At 22.3% G+C, this 17303-nt stretch overlaps 6 protein-coding genes across 6 annotated transcripts; 4 read left to right on the top strand and 2 right to left on the bottom strand.

Annotated features, from left to right (window-relative positions):
- Window positions 1-871: 871 nt before the first annotated feature.
- On the top strand, window positions 872-1314 carry PBANKA_1355800 (DNA-directed RNA polymerases I, II, and III subunit RPABC4, putative; the record flags this gene model as incomplete). Its single annotated transcript, XM_034567194.1, has 3 exons — window positions 872-932; window positions 1078-1170; window positions 1292-1314. The coding sequence occupies 3 exons, from the start codon at window positions 872-874 to the stop codon at window positions 1312-1314; spliced, it is 177 nt and encodes a 58-aa protein (XP_034423715.1).
- A 635-nt stretch (window positions 1315-1949) lies between these two features.
- On the bottom strand, window positions 1950-4645 carry PBANKA_1355700 (myosin A; the record flags this gene model as incomplete). Its single annotated transcript, XM_034567193.1, has 3 exons — window positions 1950-4169; window positions 4303-4440; window positions 4550-4645. 3 exons carry the CDS (start codon window positions 4643-4645, stop codon window positions 1950-1952), a joined length of 2454 nt encoding a protein of 817 aa, XP_034423714.1.
- Window positions 4646-7144: 2499 nt separating this feature from the next.
- On the top strand, window positions 7145-8462 carry PBANKA_1355600 (sporozoite protein essential for cell traversal; the record flags this gene model as incomplete). Its single annotated transcript, XM_034567192.1, has 5 exons — window positions 7145-7211; window positions 7461-7540; window positions 7656-7786; window positions 7944-8017; window positions 8089-8462. 5 exons carry the CDS (start codon window positions 7145-7147, stop codon window positions 8460-8462), a joined length of 726 nt encoding a protein of 241 aa, XP_034423713.1.
- A 1767-nt stretch (window positions 8463-10229) lies between these two features.
- PBANKA_1355500 (casein kinase II beta chain, putative) lies at window positions 10230-11478 on the top strand (the record flags this gene model as incomplete). The annotated part of the gene is made up of 2 exons (XM_034567191.1): window positions 10230-10577; window positions 10792-11478. The coding sequence occupies 2 exons, from the start codon at window positions 10230-10232 to the stop codon at window positions 11476-11478; spliced, it is 1035 nt and encodes a 344-aa protein (XP_034423712.1).
- A 1278-nt stretch (window positions 11479-12756) lies between these two features.
- Window positions 12757-13545, bottom strand: PBANKA_1355400 (tetratricopeptide repeat protein, putative; the record flags this gene model as incomplete). The annotated part of the gene is made up of 1 exon (XM_034567190.1): window positions 12757-13545. The coding sequence occupies one exon, from the start codon at window positions 13543-13545 to the stop codon at window positions 12757-12759; it is 789 nt and encodes a 262-aa protein (XP_034423711.1).
- Window positions 13546-14569: 1024 nt separating this feature from the next.
- On the top strand, window positions 14570-17299 carry PBANKA_1355300 (conserved Plasmodium protein, unknown function; the record flags this gene model as incomplete). Its single annotated transcript, XM_034567189.1, has 1 exon — window positions 14570-17299. One exon carries the CDS (start codon window positions 14570-14572, stop codon window positions 17297-17299), a length of 2730 nt encoding a protein of 909 aa, XP_034423710.1.
- Between the last annotated feature and the right edge of the window lie 4 nt (window positions 17300-17303).

Genomic DNA, 17303 nt, shown 5'->3' with positions numbered 1-17303 from the left:
TGGTACAAACATTATAAATATAAGGAAAAAATAATAATTTACAAAACACATAAAATATTGGGTTTTATTTATTTTATTTAAAATGTTTTTACATTTCGAAGTTTAAGATAAGGGGGAAATATTATAAAATAAAAATATACGTATATACTATTTTTTTTTTATTATATGCGTATATAAATATAGCCAAATAAAAATTGGTTAGTGAATATTCTTATCATAGGCTCTTACTGAAATATTGACACAACAATTATAAAACTTGTGATTATTGTTTCCTCGAATTATTTATAAGGAGCTTTGACGTATTTTTATATTCTACATTTTATTTAAAATGATGAAGTAGTGTGACTTATACATGCATGATTTATTTATTTTATTTTCCAGTGATGACAATAATATAAAATATATAACTTTATAGGATTTCGGTATCCATGTAGCTATTAATTATATAAATCATTACATAAATACAATTTTTTTAAACAAATACAAAAAAAATAATAAAGAGTAATTGAATAACAATTTTTTTTAAATTAAGCGTATGTTTTATCAATTTATCATAAAAAATTAATATCTTATATAACAATTAAAAAAATACAAAAATCGATGTTTCATGCATGATTTTTGCATAGAACGAAGGCAATCGAAACATTTAAAAATATATAAATCAAATAAACTATTCCTTTGATTCTCTTTACATTAATCACATAAATAATTGCGTATATTGAAAGAAGTTTATATATATTGAATTCTATTTTATTAAACTAAATTTCGAGGAAAAAATATAAATAATAAATATTCAAACACGATAAACTTATTTAAAATTATACAATTCATCGAATATAAACAAGCGATTAAATAAATGTAATTCCAGAAAATGTATATAAGAGAGCATGACGAAGATATATCAACCGATCCCGTTGTTTATATTTGTGGAGGTATGCATATATTAAGAAAAAACAGTTTTCAATTTATCTATTTGTTGTCTCATATTTATGTATAATATATGGATGAAAGTTCAGTATATATTTTTTGTAATTCCCCATTGCATTTATTCACATTAATTTTTATATTTTTAATCAGAATGCGGAATTGATACAGTAATACCACCTAATGCCTCATTGAGATGTAAAAATTGTGGATCAAAAATATTTTTTAAGAAAAGAAGCCGACGCGGTAAACCATCTTTTTTTATTATACACCTTATCATTACATAGTTATTCGTTTAATGTTATATATATATATTATATCCATGCTATATATATATATTTTTTATAATTCCTTCTTCTTTTTATAGTTATGCAATATGAAGCTCGATAATTAGGATATAATTTGTAATCACACTCTCTTACGCTTTTTGTCTTATCCTTTTTTTTAATTTGGAATTTTTATGTTCATTGCAACCATACCAAATATTAAATATCATCGTTTTATTCAATAAAACTATCATTTTTTTAACCTTTAACAGTTTTTCTTAAATTTTTTTATAAATGTTTTCTTTCAAACTATAAATATTTTCATATTGTTTTAAAAATAGTTACCAAAAAAAGTAAACAAATTCAAATATTATATATGAGCAACATATCCCTTTATTTACACATATATATGTATACATAAGGGATAAACTTTATTTATTTTTTGACAAATGATCTTTAAAATATATTTAATAAAACAATTTCCGTTTAATCATACACATACTTATATGTATACATATGTAAAACGCGGATTGAGGGCAAAGTTGTTATATTAATATATATATATATATACTATAGTTATGATATCGAAAAAAATATATAATAATAAAATATCAAATAAATCAAATTAACATCGGAGTAATATACAAAAAAATAAAATATATTATACAAAAAAATACAGACAAACGAAAAATTGAATATGTATTCATCTATGTATTTGCTCTCGTGTGTATAAATTATGTCTCAGTGTGTGCTCTCCCCTTAAGCAACCATTCTCTTTCTTATATGAGCTTGAACTCTCATAAGAGAAGATACGTTATTTTCAACATTTTGCTTATGTTTGTACTTCATAATTGCAGCTTCAATTACACTTACACAATTTTCCCATTCTACAAGTTTTTCTCTTTGCATCTTTGACAACATTTTTGCGCCATCTTGTTTCAAAAATACCATTGTCTTTCCTATTTTAAGCATATCATCAGAAAGGCCTGAAATCTTTAATATCTGATTACATTTTTCTCTACTATCAAGTGCAGAGTTTTCAGAAGTATTTATGTCTACAAATTTAAATTGGTACAAGAATTCATCGAATGTTCTTCTATATGAATATCCTAATTGTCTTAAAACAAGGGCTTCTAAAATAGATAAGGCATGCAATTGAATTAATATTTTGGGTTCACACCATTCTAATGGTTTCTTATTTTCATTTGGTTTGATACATCGAATGAAATGTGGTTCAGTACTATTAATTAATGTCATTAAAGAAGTTAATTGATTTAAAAATTGGGAACCAATTAATGAACCTTTAGCCATTTTACCCTTTTCAATTACTTGGCCTTCAAATAATCCACTAACTACTTTATTTTCAGATCCTAAAATAATTTCAACTAATTCTCCTCTTAACACATCTTTGTTTTTAAGCAAAAAGTTATCAGAGCAATATTGAATTGGACCAATAGTATGTTGTATTATGAAATTTTTGTTTGATGCAACTTTTGCTGGTATAAATTTTTCATTACTCTTTAAATTTACAACACATGCATTTACAAATTTTTCATCTGATCCTCCTGGTGCTAAACATTGATCTTCTAAATACGATAAAACTGATTTTCCTCTTTCACATAATACACTAATCACTTCTTTATTAGATGTGTAATTTAATTCAGCGGTTGATATTCCCTCATCTCTATATAATTTAGATTCTCTTTCAAATACAATATCAACAAAATTTTTCTGTAGCATTTCATTTGTAATGTTAATAAATAATTGTTCTAATGAATTATTTTTAAAAACTTCAAAACCGAAAATATCTAACATACCCATAAATGCTTTAAATCCACCTTCTGGTTCAATTCGACTATTTAAATTCTTTATAATCCATAAAAATAATTTTTCATACATTGCTTTACATAAAGATAATTTCAATACTTCTGCGTCATTTTTATTCCATCTTCCTTCAATTCTATTTCCTCCAGCAATAGTAACTTTAATCAATAACTCTCTCTTTACTGATTCGGGATCTAAAAACATTAATTCACATGCTTTTCTAAATATTTCCATATCATCATTATGAATTCCTGCAGCATCGGATAAACCAGCTTCAGTTTTTTCTATTATTCTAACATTACCTAATGTTAAAATACCCGCAATTATTGAGAATATTACTTCAATTTGCTCATCATTTAATTGCATATTTTTTAATGAGGCTACTACTTCTTGAAAATCCTTTACATCATCTATACCATCGACATCAGGTGAATTTGGATTCAATAACTTATAATCTTTAATGCCTTTCAAACCAAATTTAGCTTTCATATTTTTATCTGCACCTTTTAAAAACTGATAAAATATGTGATATGATCTTTCATTGTCATCTTGAGTTATAATTCTTGATTTTTCTAATAAAAATGCAACAACTGAACCATTTCGTATACCTCCTTCATGAGATATAGCCAACTGCATAAAACGACCAAAACGGGATGAGTTGTTATTTCTTATTGTCTTGGCATTACCAAAAGCTTCAAGAACTGGGTTAGCTGCCATAATTGCTGTTTGAATATATAAATCCATGTTTCCATTTTTTGATGAAGCAAAATATTTCATAATTTGTTTTGTTGCTTCGGTTTTTCCTGCACCAGATTCACCAGAGACAATAATAGTTTGACTCTTGTTAACGCCATGTAAATTTGATAAAGCCTCTCTTGCGCATGAAAAAATATGGGGTGGTAACCTAGTGTGGTCAGATGCATCACGATACTTACGAATCCATTCATCAGTTGTGTTTCCCAAATCTTTATATGGGTTTATTGCAACAATTAAAGGACAGGCAGTGGTGTATATTTGATTCTTTAAATATCTATGCTTCAAAAAGTCAAGAACACAGGGTGTATTTGTGTGGTTTAATAAACCGATATCACCAAATGACATAGGGTCTACTTGTGAGTTACAATTCCATGCATTTTTTATGTCGATTTCGTATGGCTAAAAAGAAAGAAATATTAACAAACATATATTTATTTATATACACACCTTTATGTAATGTTATAATATCAATGATATCAATTCATTATCATGTTTTATTTCAAATATATATATATTTTTTATGACTATTAACCGTTCCGTTTCCAGGTGGATCAATTTGAACGACATTTAATTTATCTTGATTAGAGCCATGTTGCACAACACACTTAACAAACATAACATTGGGATCTTCCTCTATAGTTGGGGATATATTTGTCCATATTTGATATCCCTAATGTAAAATAAAATAAAAAATATATTACATACAAATTTAAATGGGCAAAAATACGAAAATAAATAAATAAATATATATATAATATACTATGTGCAATTTCTATTACCTTAAAGACTACTCCACTTTTATCAAAAGCTTCAATATTTGAAACTCTTCTAACAATTTTATGGGCTGTTTTTAATTCCTCATTTGTAACAGCCATTTTTAAATAAAGAAATACAATAAAAAAACAAAAACAAAAACGAAAAACGAGAAACGAGAAAAATCAAAATTAAAAATATAACGTTAAAAAATATAGTATATTATAGATTCCTGTATTAAATAAAAAAACAAAAAAATATTAAAAACCTTTTTTTTTAATTATAATAATATAAGAACCAAAAAATAAATAAAAACAAAAAAGGAACTAGAACAAATAAAAAGTTGCAAATATATATAATATATATTATATACACATATTTATATATTTGTTTTATATTTTTTTATAACTTAAAACAACATTTTTAACAAACAAATATATAGGAATAAAAGCCAAAAATATATTATGTTAATATAATTAATTTAATTAACGTAAATAAAAAAGGAGTGAATGTGAAAGTAACAAATGAATTAGTTAATAAATAATACGATAGAAAGTTAATAATTTAATATAACATATTTGCGTGGGTCAGGTAAATTTATATTTTTTTAAGTATCCAGCTTTTTTTTTTTTTTTTTTTTTTTTTACTATATGTATATTTTTTTATGCGCACACTTTGTTGTAAAAAAAAGCTGTATATTTAAAAAAATATAATATATAAATATATCTATATCACACAAACTTACATTATATGATAGTAAATATAAGAAAATTTATTATATATAAATTTTATATTTTTAATTAAAAAAAATTCATAATTTTAAATGTAATTTTTAGAAAATTATAAATTCAAAAAAAATTCGATATAGCTTTGTTCTTAAAAATATAGCTTGCTCACGCCCCCTTCAAAAATGAAATATATATTATTATATTACATGTATAAATAATTTTTTTTTTTTTTTTAGAGATATCACTATTTAATATGGTACATATTAAACTATCATATATTTGATATTACAACATATATATACAAGAAAAAAAATGCACAAAAACAAATATGCATTATTTTATTTTTTTGTTTGTAACAAAATACAATTCTTCAATGTAATTAACCTAATACACACATGCAAGTATGTATAAAAATACCGTGATATTTTATAAGATAATTATATATATAAAGCTTCTCCCACTCGCACTTATATTTTTTAAAGATATATTTTGGTTGATGGTGCTTATATATCAAACTGGAATTTTCAATAAAATATGTGGTGCCCCTTATTACAATAATTGAAATTATTTTATTATACTAAGCTATTAAAATTATTTTTAGAATAAAAAGTCATATTATTATGAATTTTATAAATACTAACCAAATGAGCACATATATTAATATGTTAAATGTGTATAATTTAAATACTTGAAAAAAAAAAATTAAGTATATATGAACTAAACTCTTTTTTTAAATACAACTACATAAATAAATAGAAATAACGATGATTATTATAATAAATAGATATATTTTATCTTTAGATTTAAGAAGTTTTCATCGTATATCCAAAATACACACATACTTCCGTTTTGATAAGGTTTGTGTATTTGTCTCAAGAGAAAAATGACTATAATATATTTTTCCGATAATATTGCGCTTTTGGTTAAATACTAATTTGAACATATTACGGTTTATATTTTGAATATAAGGAATAGATTATTAAAGAAGCAATGCGAAAAAGGTCATCTTGCTATATACTGTTTACTATTTAAGTTTACATCCTAAATAGTAAAACCAACTGATGGACTATTGGCAACTTAATTTCTTATTTATAATTTTTATTTTACAAATTTTGTTTTATTTTTCTTTTTGCATGCGTGTTTAAAAAATTATATCAATATAAATTTTTTGTTAATATGTTTATATTTCCTGAATTTATAAAGTTAACATGTCTAACATACGATATAGGGGATTTGTGTCGAATAAATATATGTATATATAATTCATATACTATTTTTTGTTTTCTTTTTCATATGGAGTTGTACTTTAATTCCCATCAAAATACATACCATTTAGCAATATGGTATTAAATTTTGGGCTAGCCAAAAAAAAATATTTATGCATGTTTATATTTTTTTTTAATATAATACCAATATTTATGGAGTTTTTATGTGCTCAATTTTTTTTGAAATTTTCAACCGTTTAATAAAAAATGGGCAATTTTGCCTTTAAAAACGTAACACACTTATATATGTTCTGGACAATTATAAATTTATCATTTTAAATAATATTCTGCATTTGTTTAATTTATAAAATGAAAACCTATTACACATTATTTGGATATACTTCTTTCCCGTTTTACCCCAGACATAAAAAAATATATAATATATGATTATCTTGTCTTTAATTATCCATAAACGCATATATATATATATAATTTATAATATGAAGCAGACTCATTTTTATTTATTTATTATTTGTCTTTTAATACAAAAAACGTGGTTTCACACAATAGTATAAATTTGAACTTTTATGTGTAAAATCTATATACAACACTAATTTAAGGTTTCATGATTTGAGACATAAATTCACAAAAATAAACCCTCATTAATTATCACATATCGTTTAACACAATGAAAATACCAATTACCATTTTAGTCCTATTTATCATTTTAAAATGTGTTTTATCTTTTAATTTAAGTAACTAATAACAATACATACAGATATATAATAAATAAATATGAATGAAACATAAATATTTTCTACACAATGTAGGAGAAGTTATATATATATACACACAACTCATAAGACATTTATTATCAGAGAATATAAAAATTATTTTTAAAACTTATATATATATATAATATATTTTTATGGATGTCCACCATTGTGGATCCTCATAATTATTGTGAAGCAGTTTTATTCATTGTTATCTTTTTTTGTTTTTAGGCATTGAACCAAAAGGAAATAATATCTCTTTAGATAAACATATTAAGAAAGAAACTAATATTGATCATTCGAAAAATAATGTATTATTTTTTTAAAATTCGATATATATTGACGTATGGAAATAATAATTAAACAAAAACGCATAAAAAATAAATGCCAAATAAATATTTTTTTGCTTTTAATTTTTATATTTAGATCATTGAAGAATTTGACAAACTTTCAGATGACTTTAGTAATGATATAAATGCAACAAAGCAAACTATAAAAGATTTATTTCTCGACATAGAAGCTTCGTTTGAAGATACTTCTGATGATGTTGTGAAACTGTAAGTTTTAAGAATAATTAAATTTTATTTATTTTATTATTAAATTTTGTTTATATAATACCAAAAAAGGGGGGCTAGTATATTTTAATGTTTTGATACAATAAAAACATATATATGCGTATACAAAATAAATATATATATGTTCCCCATTTTACAGCCTATCAAAATACAGTTTTGTTCCAGAAGAAAAATTGAATATTATAGATGGAATTCTTCGATCTTTCATTGAAAGTAATAATACATATGTATATATATAATGTGTGTATTTTAAAAAAACTATAATTATAACTTTTTTTTTACAGACAACAAAACCCACGTTATCAATTCCTCAAATGCTTATATATATATACAAAAAGAAAAAATAAAAAATGTTTGTAACTTTATATTAAAAAAATTAAATAGCCTAATTCAAATAAACGAACTTAATAAAAGTCACATCATTTTAAAATATGGAAAAGGAGAAGCAAAAAAGGGGGTTTTAGAATCAATAAAGAACAACGACGATATATCCAAAAATCTAAAATCTGAATTATTGAAATATGAAAATGTAAATAACCAAAATATAAGGGTATCAGAATTAATTAACTTCATAACTCCTATTTATGACGATTTTATAAAAAATTTAACTGATTTAATTAATGATTTACAAATTAAACTAAAGAATATTTCAAAATAACATCTATATATCAGTTCGAAATTTGAACTTTAGAAAAATTAACAAACAAAAAAATGCATCGTAATTTCCCTTTTTAAATGTTCTGCTAAAATCGATTTTAAAAATTGCAATATAATTTATAAAATATACAACCAAATATTCATACCCTTTTTCTTTTGATTTTTTTAATAAATTTTTGTGCCTTATGTTTTTAAAACACAATTTTACATAAGTACACACATATAGACTTAAGCATGTCTTATAATTTTCATGTAATCTAAATACAATGAAAAAATATGCTAATTGCATATTATTTTGCTGCGAATATTTTTTTGTGTCTTTATGGATAACTTAAAATTTTCACTTATGTTTTTTTCCTTATTTTAAACACACGTACCAAATATATATACATACACATTTTTTACCTCCAATTTTTATACTAGCATTAAGCTATAAGATTTAAATAAAACGTTTCGCACAATAATATGTATATGTAGACTTTAATTCGTTCTAAATGACCCATGCCCTATTTGATAATATTATCACAACGATTAGAATAAATAAAAAATCATACATTTTACATGATCTAAGGAAAAAATAGAGAAAAATATAAATACTTATAAAATTTATAAAAAAGTGTGTTTTAAAAAATCTTTTTATTTCGAAAAAATATAGTGCATACTATATTATATTCAGAATTATTAAGTTTAGAATAAATAAAATATATGAAATTATTAATATATACTATTTATTCATATGTTTGTTGACACCCCTCGAAATATATTGTTATGATTTTTCATTTTTTTTATCGTGAAAAAGTTTATTTTTCATAAAAATCGAAAAAGTTTCCACTATTCATATAAATATATTTATACATAAAGGTCTTCGATATTTGGATACACAAAAGGGAAGCTTTTCAATATCATCAAGTTTTACCAAAATCATTAATTCCCCCCTATATAATAATATGTGTTATATAATAAGCATGAAATGCAATATACATATATATATATAGTATGTATGTACATCGCATTTTATATCACGATATGTATAGAAATAATTGAAAAGTGTTTTTTTCAAACTACCGAAAACGGAATAATATCAAAAATATATCTGGGCTGGTTTTTTGTTTTACATAAATGCCAAAATATATATAAATATATATATTTTTTTTAAATGTAAAATGTTTCCGCTATATATTTAGTGATGCCACATATTTATTATCGTTATTACTTTTATTAATTTTATAAAACATTTATAAGTACGCATATTATATAATCTATGAGCACCATAATCCATACATAATATATATAAATATATTATTACAATGTTGGAATAATAAAAAGAATTGAAATATATATATATATGCGCTTGTTGTGTTTTTAGAATTTTTTAAATCGAGCGCAGTTATGTATACAAATATGTACAATGAAATTAAATAAATAAAGAAAGGCATGTTAAAGGGAATTCTGTGCTATTTTGTATATTATATCTATCCACATATCTATGCGTTATTGTTATCATTTTTATTTTCATTTATTATCTATTTATTATTTTTTTACATTTTTTATGTATAAACATATCTGTAAATAATTACATACATTTCTTTACATAATAGTAATAATATGTTTTTAAAACCAATTCAAAAATTATATTTGGAAAATTTATATTTTCAACTTTTGGGCAGTTCATATAAATAAACGTATATAAATACATATAGGTGCAAAATATATATATATATATATATATCAAGTACGTTTCCTAATTAAAAATATTTTTAAAAATAGCATGGATCATATATCAGATGACAGCCTAAATAATACATTTCAAGAAGAAGATAATCAGGAAGAGGATGTAGAACTTTCAGGTGAATATTTTGATAGCCCAATACGAAGTGATTATAAGGAGGAAGAATATGACCATGATGAAAATGAACATATTTCAGGTTTAGAAGTTAAAGATGAAGGAGACGAACAAGGAGAGGAAGAAGAGGAAGAAGAGGAAGAGGATGAAGAAGAAGAAGATGAAGATGAGGAAGAAGAGGAAGATGACGACGATGATGATGATGATGATGATGACGATGATGATTATGATGATGACGACGAATATGATGAAGACGATTTTAACGAGGCTACGGTAATATAAAATAAAAAAAAAATCATAATTTTTTATAGAAAAACTGAAAAATATATTCATCAATACATTATGTAATGAATATACTTATATATTGTTTTTTAAAAAAAAAAAAAATTAATTTTATACATTTTCAATTTAAATGTATATTGTAAAGCTATTTGGTAAATTTTAACACATTTCCTCCATTTTCATATCATATATTTATTTCATGTAGGTCTCGTGGATTGAGTGGTTTTGCCAACTAAAACAAAATATATTTTTAGTAGAAGTCGATGAAGATTTTATTAGAGATGAATTTAATTTAATTGGGTTACAAAATAAAGTACCACATTTTAAAAAATTATTAAAAATTATATTAGATGAAGATGATGACGATGATGACGATGATGATGATGATGATTATGATGAAGATGATGATGAAATAAATAGAAGATCAGAAGAATTATATAAAAATAAAGATATATATGAACAAAATGCAGCATGTTTATATGGGCTAATACATAGCCGTTTCATTTTAACTTCAAAAGGTTTAGCTCTTATGAGAGAAAAATATAAATCTGGTATTTATGGAACATGCCCAAGTATATATTGTGATAATGCAAAGTTATTGCCAACAGCTATATCAGAAGTACCTAAATTTTTAAGTCCACTTTTATATTGCCCTCGATGTTGCGAAACATATTATCCTCATAAAAATTCATTAATTAATCAATTAGATGGTTCTTATTTTGGTACTAGTTTTGCCTCTTTTTTTGCCTTATCATTTAATATACTATCTGATAAAAAAAAAAATTATTATACTCCACAAATATGTGGATTTACTATAAATAGGGACATAAGAGAAAATATGTATATGGAAATGAACAAGGATAATAGTGAATCTTCTGAAGAATCCTCTTGAAATACGTTCCATCTAAAAATGGGTATATTTGAGCAATTAAAGTAGTTACATGCTAAATAATAGTGAAGAGCCCCATATTTCAAAAAAAATAATAACCATAATAATATTTATAGAAAGATAATAAAATTGACATATTGTCATAGATATTATTTGAAGATATTTACAATTTTCTATATGTCTCATTTCTTTCCCATTTCTTTCTCTTTTCTTTTTTTTGGGTGACCCACATTTTTGTGCGTTGGGAGAAAAAGATTTCTACAACAAGTTATAAGTTTTATATAGTTATCAAAAATATAAATTATTTTAAATAACCACAATGACATATCTCATATTTTATTTGATTAATATATATACAGATTATAAAAAATATACAAATAAATTATCGTTGTACGATGGGTCAAAACTGAAGAAATTGCTAGATTTTTGTGGAGATATATCCCATTGGGTATATATGATATGCTTAATGGTATAATAAAATTGAAAAACTATATAAAATAATTCAAAACATAAAATTAACAAATGCATCTATTATGTATATTATTCCCTATATTTGTGCATATCTATATACAACTGGCTTATAACTAATTTATATCATTATTCTTATATTTTTTTTTGCATTTTTCAACTTTACATATATTGCAAAAGCTATTTTTTTTAATAAATATACGCACTGCGTGGTATACAATATATGTGATGTTCATAAAAACTTTTTTTTTCTTTTTAATTGAAATATTTTATTAATCGTCTTTCTATCGTTGCTCATGTTTATATTTTTCTACATTATATAAACAACATAGCATATGATATGCATTTTTTTACACACATGTATATATAATTTCATGTTCCTATATGATATGTTTGCATTGCTTACATATATGTTAGTCATATGCACTTATATAGAGGATAATAAAAAATTAATTTTTTGTAATACTAAATGCTGGTTTATTTTTTATTTTTATTTTTTCTTCATATTTTTTTGACTATCCACAAAATAATAAGATAAATCGAAAATCACATTTTAACACTAAACAAATTATAACTTATTTATATTATTTTTTTATTAATTTATATTATGGTTGTTCTGTATTATTTTAGAATTATTATTATAATCTTAATTTTTTATCACAAAAAACATTAAAAAATATATATATTGATAATGGGCATATATATACACTTCCAAATTTCACGAAATAAATATCTATATGTGTAATAAGTTATTTAATTACAATACCAAAAATAAACTTAAGTATTTTGTAGCACACTAAGATTATTATTATATTATTTACCTTCTATTACTTCATTTTCTAAACGCTCCCATAAATTTTTTATTCTAATTGTTAACATATGGTCAGGACCAAAAGCATTTTGAGCCATTTGATATGAACGTATTAAACATGTTATTGCAGAATTAAGATCATTTATTCCAATGTAAGAAAAAGATAAATTATAATAACATAAAGCTATTTGCTCATTTTTATGTAAATATATTGATGACGATAATAAAATTCTTATACATTCTTCAAAATACTCGATTGATGTTGTATAGTTTTTTTTATGTTGATATAAAGACCCAAGATTATTAAGTGTATCCACAATTAAATAATTTTTATCATTACATATTAATTTTTTATTTGCTAATGAAAGTTGCAAAAATTCTTCTGATGCTTTAAAATCTCCTAAATCTTTATAAATAACACCTATATATGTTTGTATATTTGCACACATTATACTATTTTCGCTGTGAATTTTTTTATATATTTCATAACTTTTTAAATAATGATTTTTCGAATCATTTAATAATAAATTTTTATGCTCTAATATTGCTAGTTCTAAATAATGTTTCCCTATCTCTTCTGAATAATATGTGCATGTCAAAAGTTTTAATTTTAAACTCTCTTTCATTAAACTTATTAACTTTTCTGTGTCTTCATTTTTTAATTCAAGCCCAGAATTTATATATGTATCCTTTGGTCCATTGTAATGAATTTTTTTATTTTCACAAAAATTACGAACATTAAAAAAAATAGATTTTGTCCACAATTTATTAAAACGTCGCAACCTAAGCATTTTACTTTTTTTATTCTGAACTCTGTTTGAAAGTTGGAAATGTATACATACATATAATATATATAATAAATAATATCTAATTCAAATGAAGAGCTAGCCAAATAAATTGCGTATTAACAAGATCTCTTTTTATACTTCAACATATATTTATATTTATTCCCACCTTATAAAACATTCACATTAATTCACGTTGAAATAATATTCTTCCAACTATCACTTTTTTTTTATTTATTTTTTATGTTTCCAAAAATATAAAGAAAAGACTATTACATTGCATTGTAGTAAAATTGGCCATAATACTATTCCCTATACATATGTATATTTGTTTAATTATTTATGAACATACATAAATGTGTGTTTGGATAAAAATTGTATTTTACAACCAGTCGGTGGAATAATTTAGTTTCCCTCGATATTTTCAACATTATTTGTTTTACTGAAAATGCTGGGTATATTTATTTTTTTTATATATTTTTGGAAAACACCATAAAGATATGTTCTCGAAAAAAGAAAAAAAAATTATTTATATGCATTATTCGTAAAATATATATAACATTGCTATTTTTATTTTATTTTTTCTTAAACATATAAATAATTGATGGAGTAATAGAATAATTTCTACAGTAAAATTAAAACGATAAAAATGCGAGAAAAAATGCAAAACTGATAATAAGATATTACAAAGCGACTATCAAAAATTACAGTAGAACATACATTTTTTAAATTTTATTTGAAAACTATAAAATCATTATACTATGAATGTAGATAATAGTAACGTTATATTAATTATGTTTAGTTCTTTTTTCAGAATATTTAGCCAATTTTGTGTTTTTATTCTCTAAAAGTGTACAGGAATGGCTCTGAATCAAACATAAGCCTTGATTATCATTAAAGTGTATAATACCATACATTTCCAATCGTAGCCATAAATATAAATAAACAAACATATATATATGTCTGTGTCAAACTTGACAACTATACTATCAATATCCCTCACAAATGTCACATAGTCCTGAAATTAAGAATGAAGCTACATTGGATAATAAGGAAAAGAATGACTACGGCTATTGCGAATAACGACCACATATCCAACCCATTTTTAATTAAACTTTATTTGTATAATGTATCAAGGATAAATATCGACACATATATGAATATATTAAATTTATATAATTGGGATGAAGACTATAAAAATGAAAAAAAAAATTTAAACAAAAATTATTATAATAATCCTCAATTTTTTTTATATAAATATTTTCATTATTTAAACGAATATAACAGTGGAAAAAAAAACAAGTTAATACAATTGTTAACATTTTTATATTCCAAAAATTTACGGGAATATTATGATAAAAAAAACAATTTTTATAATTCATTTGTGCATATAAATAATTTTTTTTTTACACAATTTGGCTATATACAACGAAAGACAGATATAAGCTATTTTGGTATTATAGAACAAAAGGAAAGAAAAAAAAAAAAAGACGAAAATTATAACAAGGTGAAACCAAATGAAACTAATACTATTAGATATAAGTACAGCTTATATACAGACATTTTTTTATATGCACTAGATTTCTATATATATCATTTATCAAAAAATTTTAATTTTTTAAATATAGAACAGTTAAATATACTTGCTGAAATTTTTGCAAATATAAATATATCCCCTAACAATCATAATTTATGTGTAAATGAGTTTAAAAATTATAATGATGGGAAAGAAATGTTTGAAATTTCTTTCTCCAAAAAAGCTGTAAATAGTGAAAAAAATGAATATGAAGAAAATTATCTTAATGATATCGAACAAAAAGCAACACACACATACAAGAATGATTCGAATTTATATGAAATTAATATAAATAATAAAATATGTTTATTTTATGTACATATATCTAAATCTATAATACGACAAACATATTCATACATTGTAAGGAATTGCAGAGAGGACAGCGAAAAACAACTTAAAGATTTAATATCAAATAATATATACAACTGCAAAAATATTTTAGACTGTTTATTGAATAAGCATAAAAAAAATACTGATGAACAATTTGCTCAATATATAATATTAAAAAAAAAGTATAATAAAAAAAATTTTAATATAAATGTTTTAAAAAAATATTTAAATAGTATTAAATATTTAAATATTATAAACATAAAAAAAGATTTTTATATAATATGCTACTTATATTTTAGTAGCTATTTATTTAATAAATCTATTTATTATTCGTCTTTAATTTTTTATTTACTACAAAAATATAATTTACAGTATACTTATATTTTTAACATACTTTTAATCAAGTTCACTTTATTTTTTTTAAACAAAAAAACTTTCAGTGATTATAATGATAAGGTTATTTGTGATTCGATTAATAAATATATAGACGCAATTTTAGTTCTTAAAATTAAAGAAGGAAAGAAAAATGAAAGTAATATGAATGAACTGGACAATAATCTATTTACATTTATACACGAAAAAAAAACAAATGATAAATCTGATCCATACATTGATATTTACAAAAGAGAATATAAAGACAATTTAAATATATACAAATATATACATAAAAATAGTTATAAAAATGGTAATACTAATTTTTTAACATATTTTGAATATAGTGTTTTGTGTTTGTTTAAGTATTTTTACTACAATATCGAATGGTGTAAAAAAAAAAAAAAATATATATCTGCACATAATAAAGAAATTCATGATACTGAGAACAATTTCTCAAAAAAAAACAAAATATTCATTTGTAAAAAATACAAGAAATTTAATTCATGTTTACCAGAAAATCTGTTGTCTAACATTATACTTTTATCAATATATGTGCAGAATTGCTTACCATTATTGTTTTCCTATATGCAAAATATGAGAAAAATAAATAAAGTAAAATTATGTAAAAATTTAAAAAAAAAAAAAAATCCATGTAAGATATATCATACAATAAAAGAAAATTATAATCACCCTCATATAAATAAAGAAAAGAAAAAAAATTATTTAAATAATTTATTGCCCACAAAAAATGAAACTCATAATATATTTGTATATAAAAAATATATGAAGGAAAATATTCGAGAAACAATCCCTTTTTACAAATTTTTATTTCATATATACAATATTTTTAGAGACCTCGTTATATTAAACAATGAAGAAAGTTATGTAAAAAGAGACGAGGAAAATATCGAATATAATAATAGTCTTCGCAAGGAAAAAAAAAACGAAGAAGAATATAATATGTATTGTAATATAAAAAAAAACAAAAAAAATAAAATTCAAACGAGTATCACACATTATTATATAAGTAGTAACTTAAAAAGAATTAATTATAATAAAAAATTATACAATGAAAAAAATATATTAACTTTTTTTTGTGACATATATTTTGATAATAATATAATTGAAGTTGATGGTCCAAAACATTTTTTTATATATTATTCTATCAATAATAACGAAAAAAATTATTTCACATCATTTATAAAAAAAAATAAAGAAATTTTTTACTATAATTATATATTCCCATTATTTTTTAATCAAAATATAAATACCCTCAATTTAGACAATAATTGTGATAGAAAAATATACCATATTTATAATGATAAAAGTATTAAAAAAAACTTTTTTCTGTATATATATGGATATAATATAAAACACATAAATTATGACAACAAAAATATTACCACATATAAATATTTGTATGAACTTTTATTTAAGACAAATAGTCAATTGCATGCTACCTCTTTTGGTATTGTTTAACTTA

The sequence above is a fragment of the Plasmodium berghei genome, assembly GCF_900002375.2.
Source record: "Plasmodium berghei ANKA genome assembly, chromosome: 13".
Classification (NCBI taxonomy): Eukaryota; Apicomplexa; class Aconoidasida; order Haemosporida; family Plasmodiidae; genus Plasmodium; species Plasmodium berghei.
The sequence above is the reverse complement of the archived record's forward strand: the minus strand, read 5'-3'. Positions and strand labels throughout refer to the sequence as shown.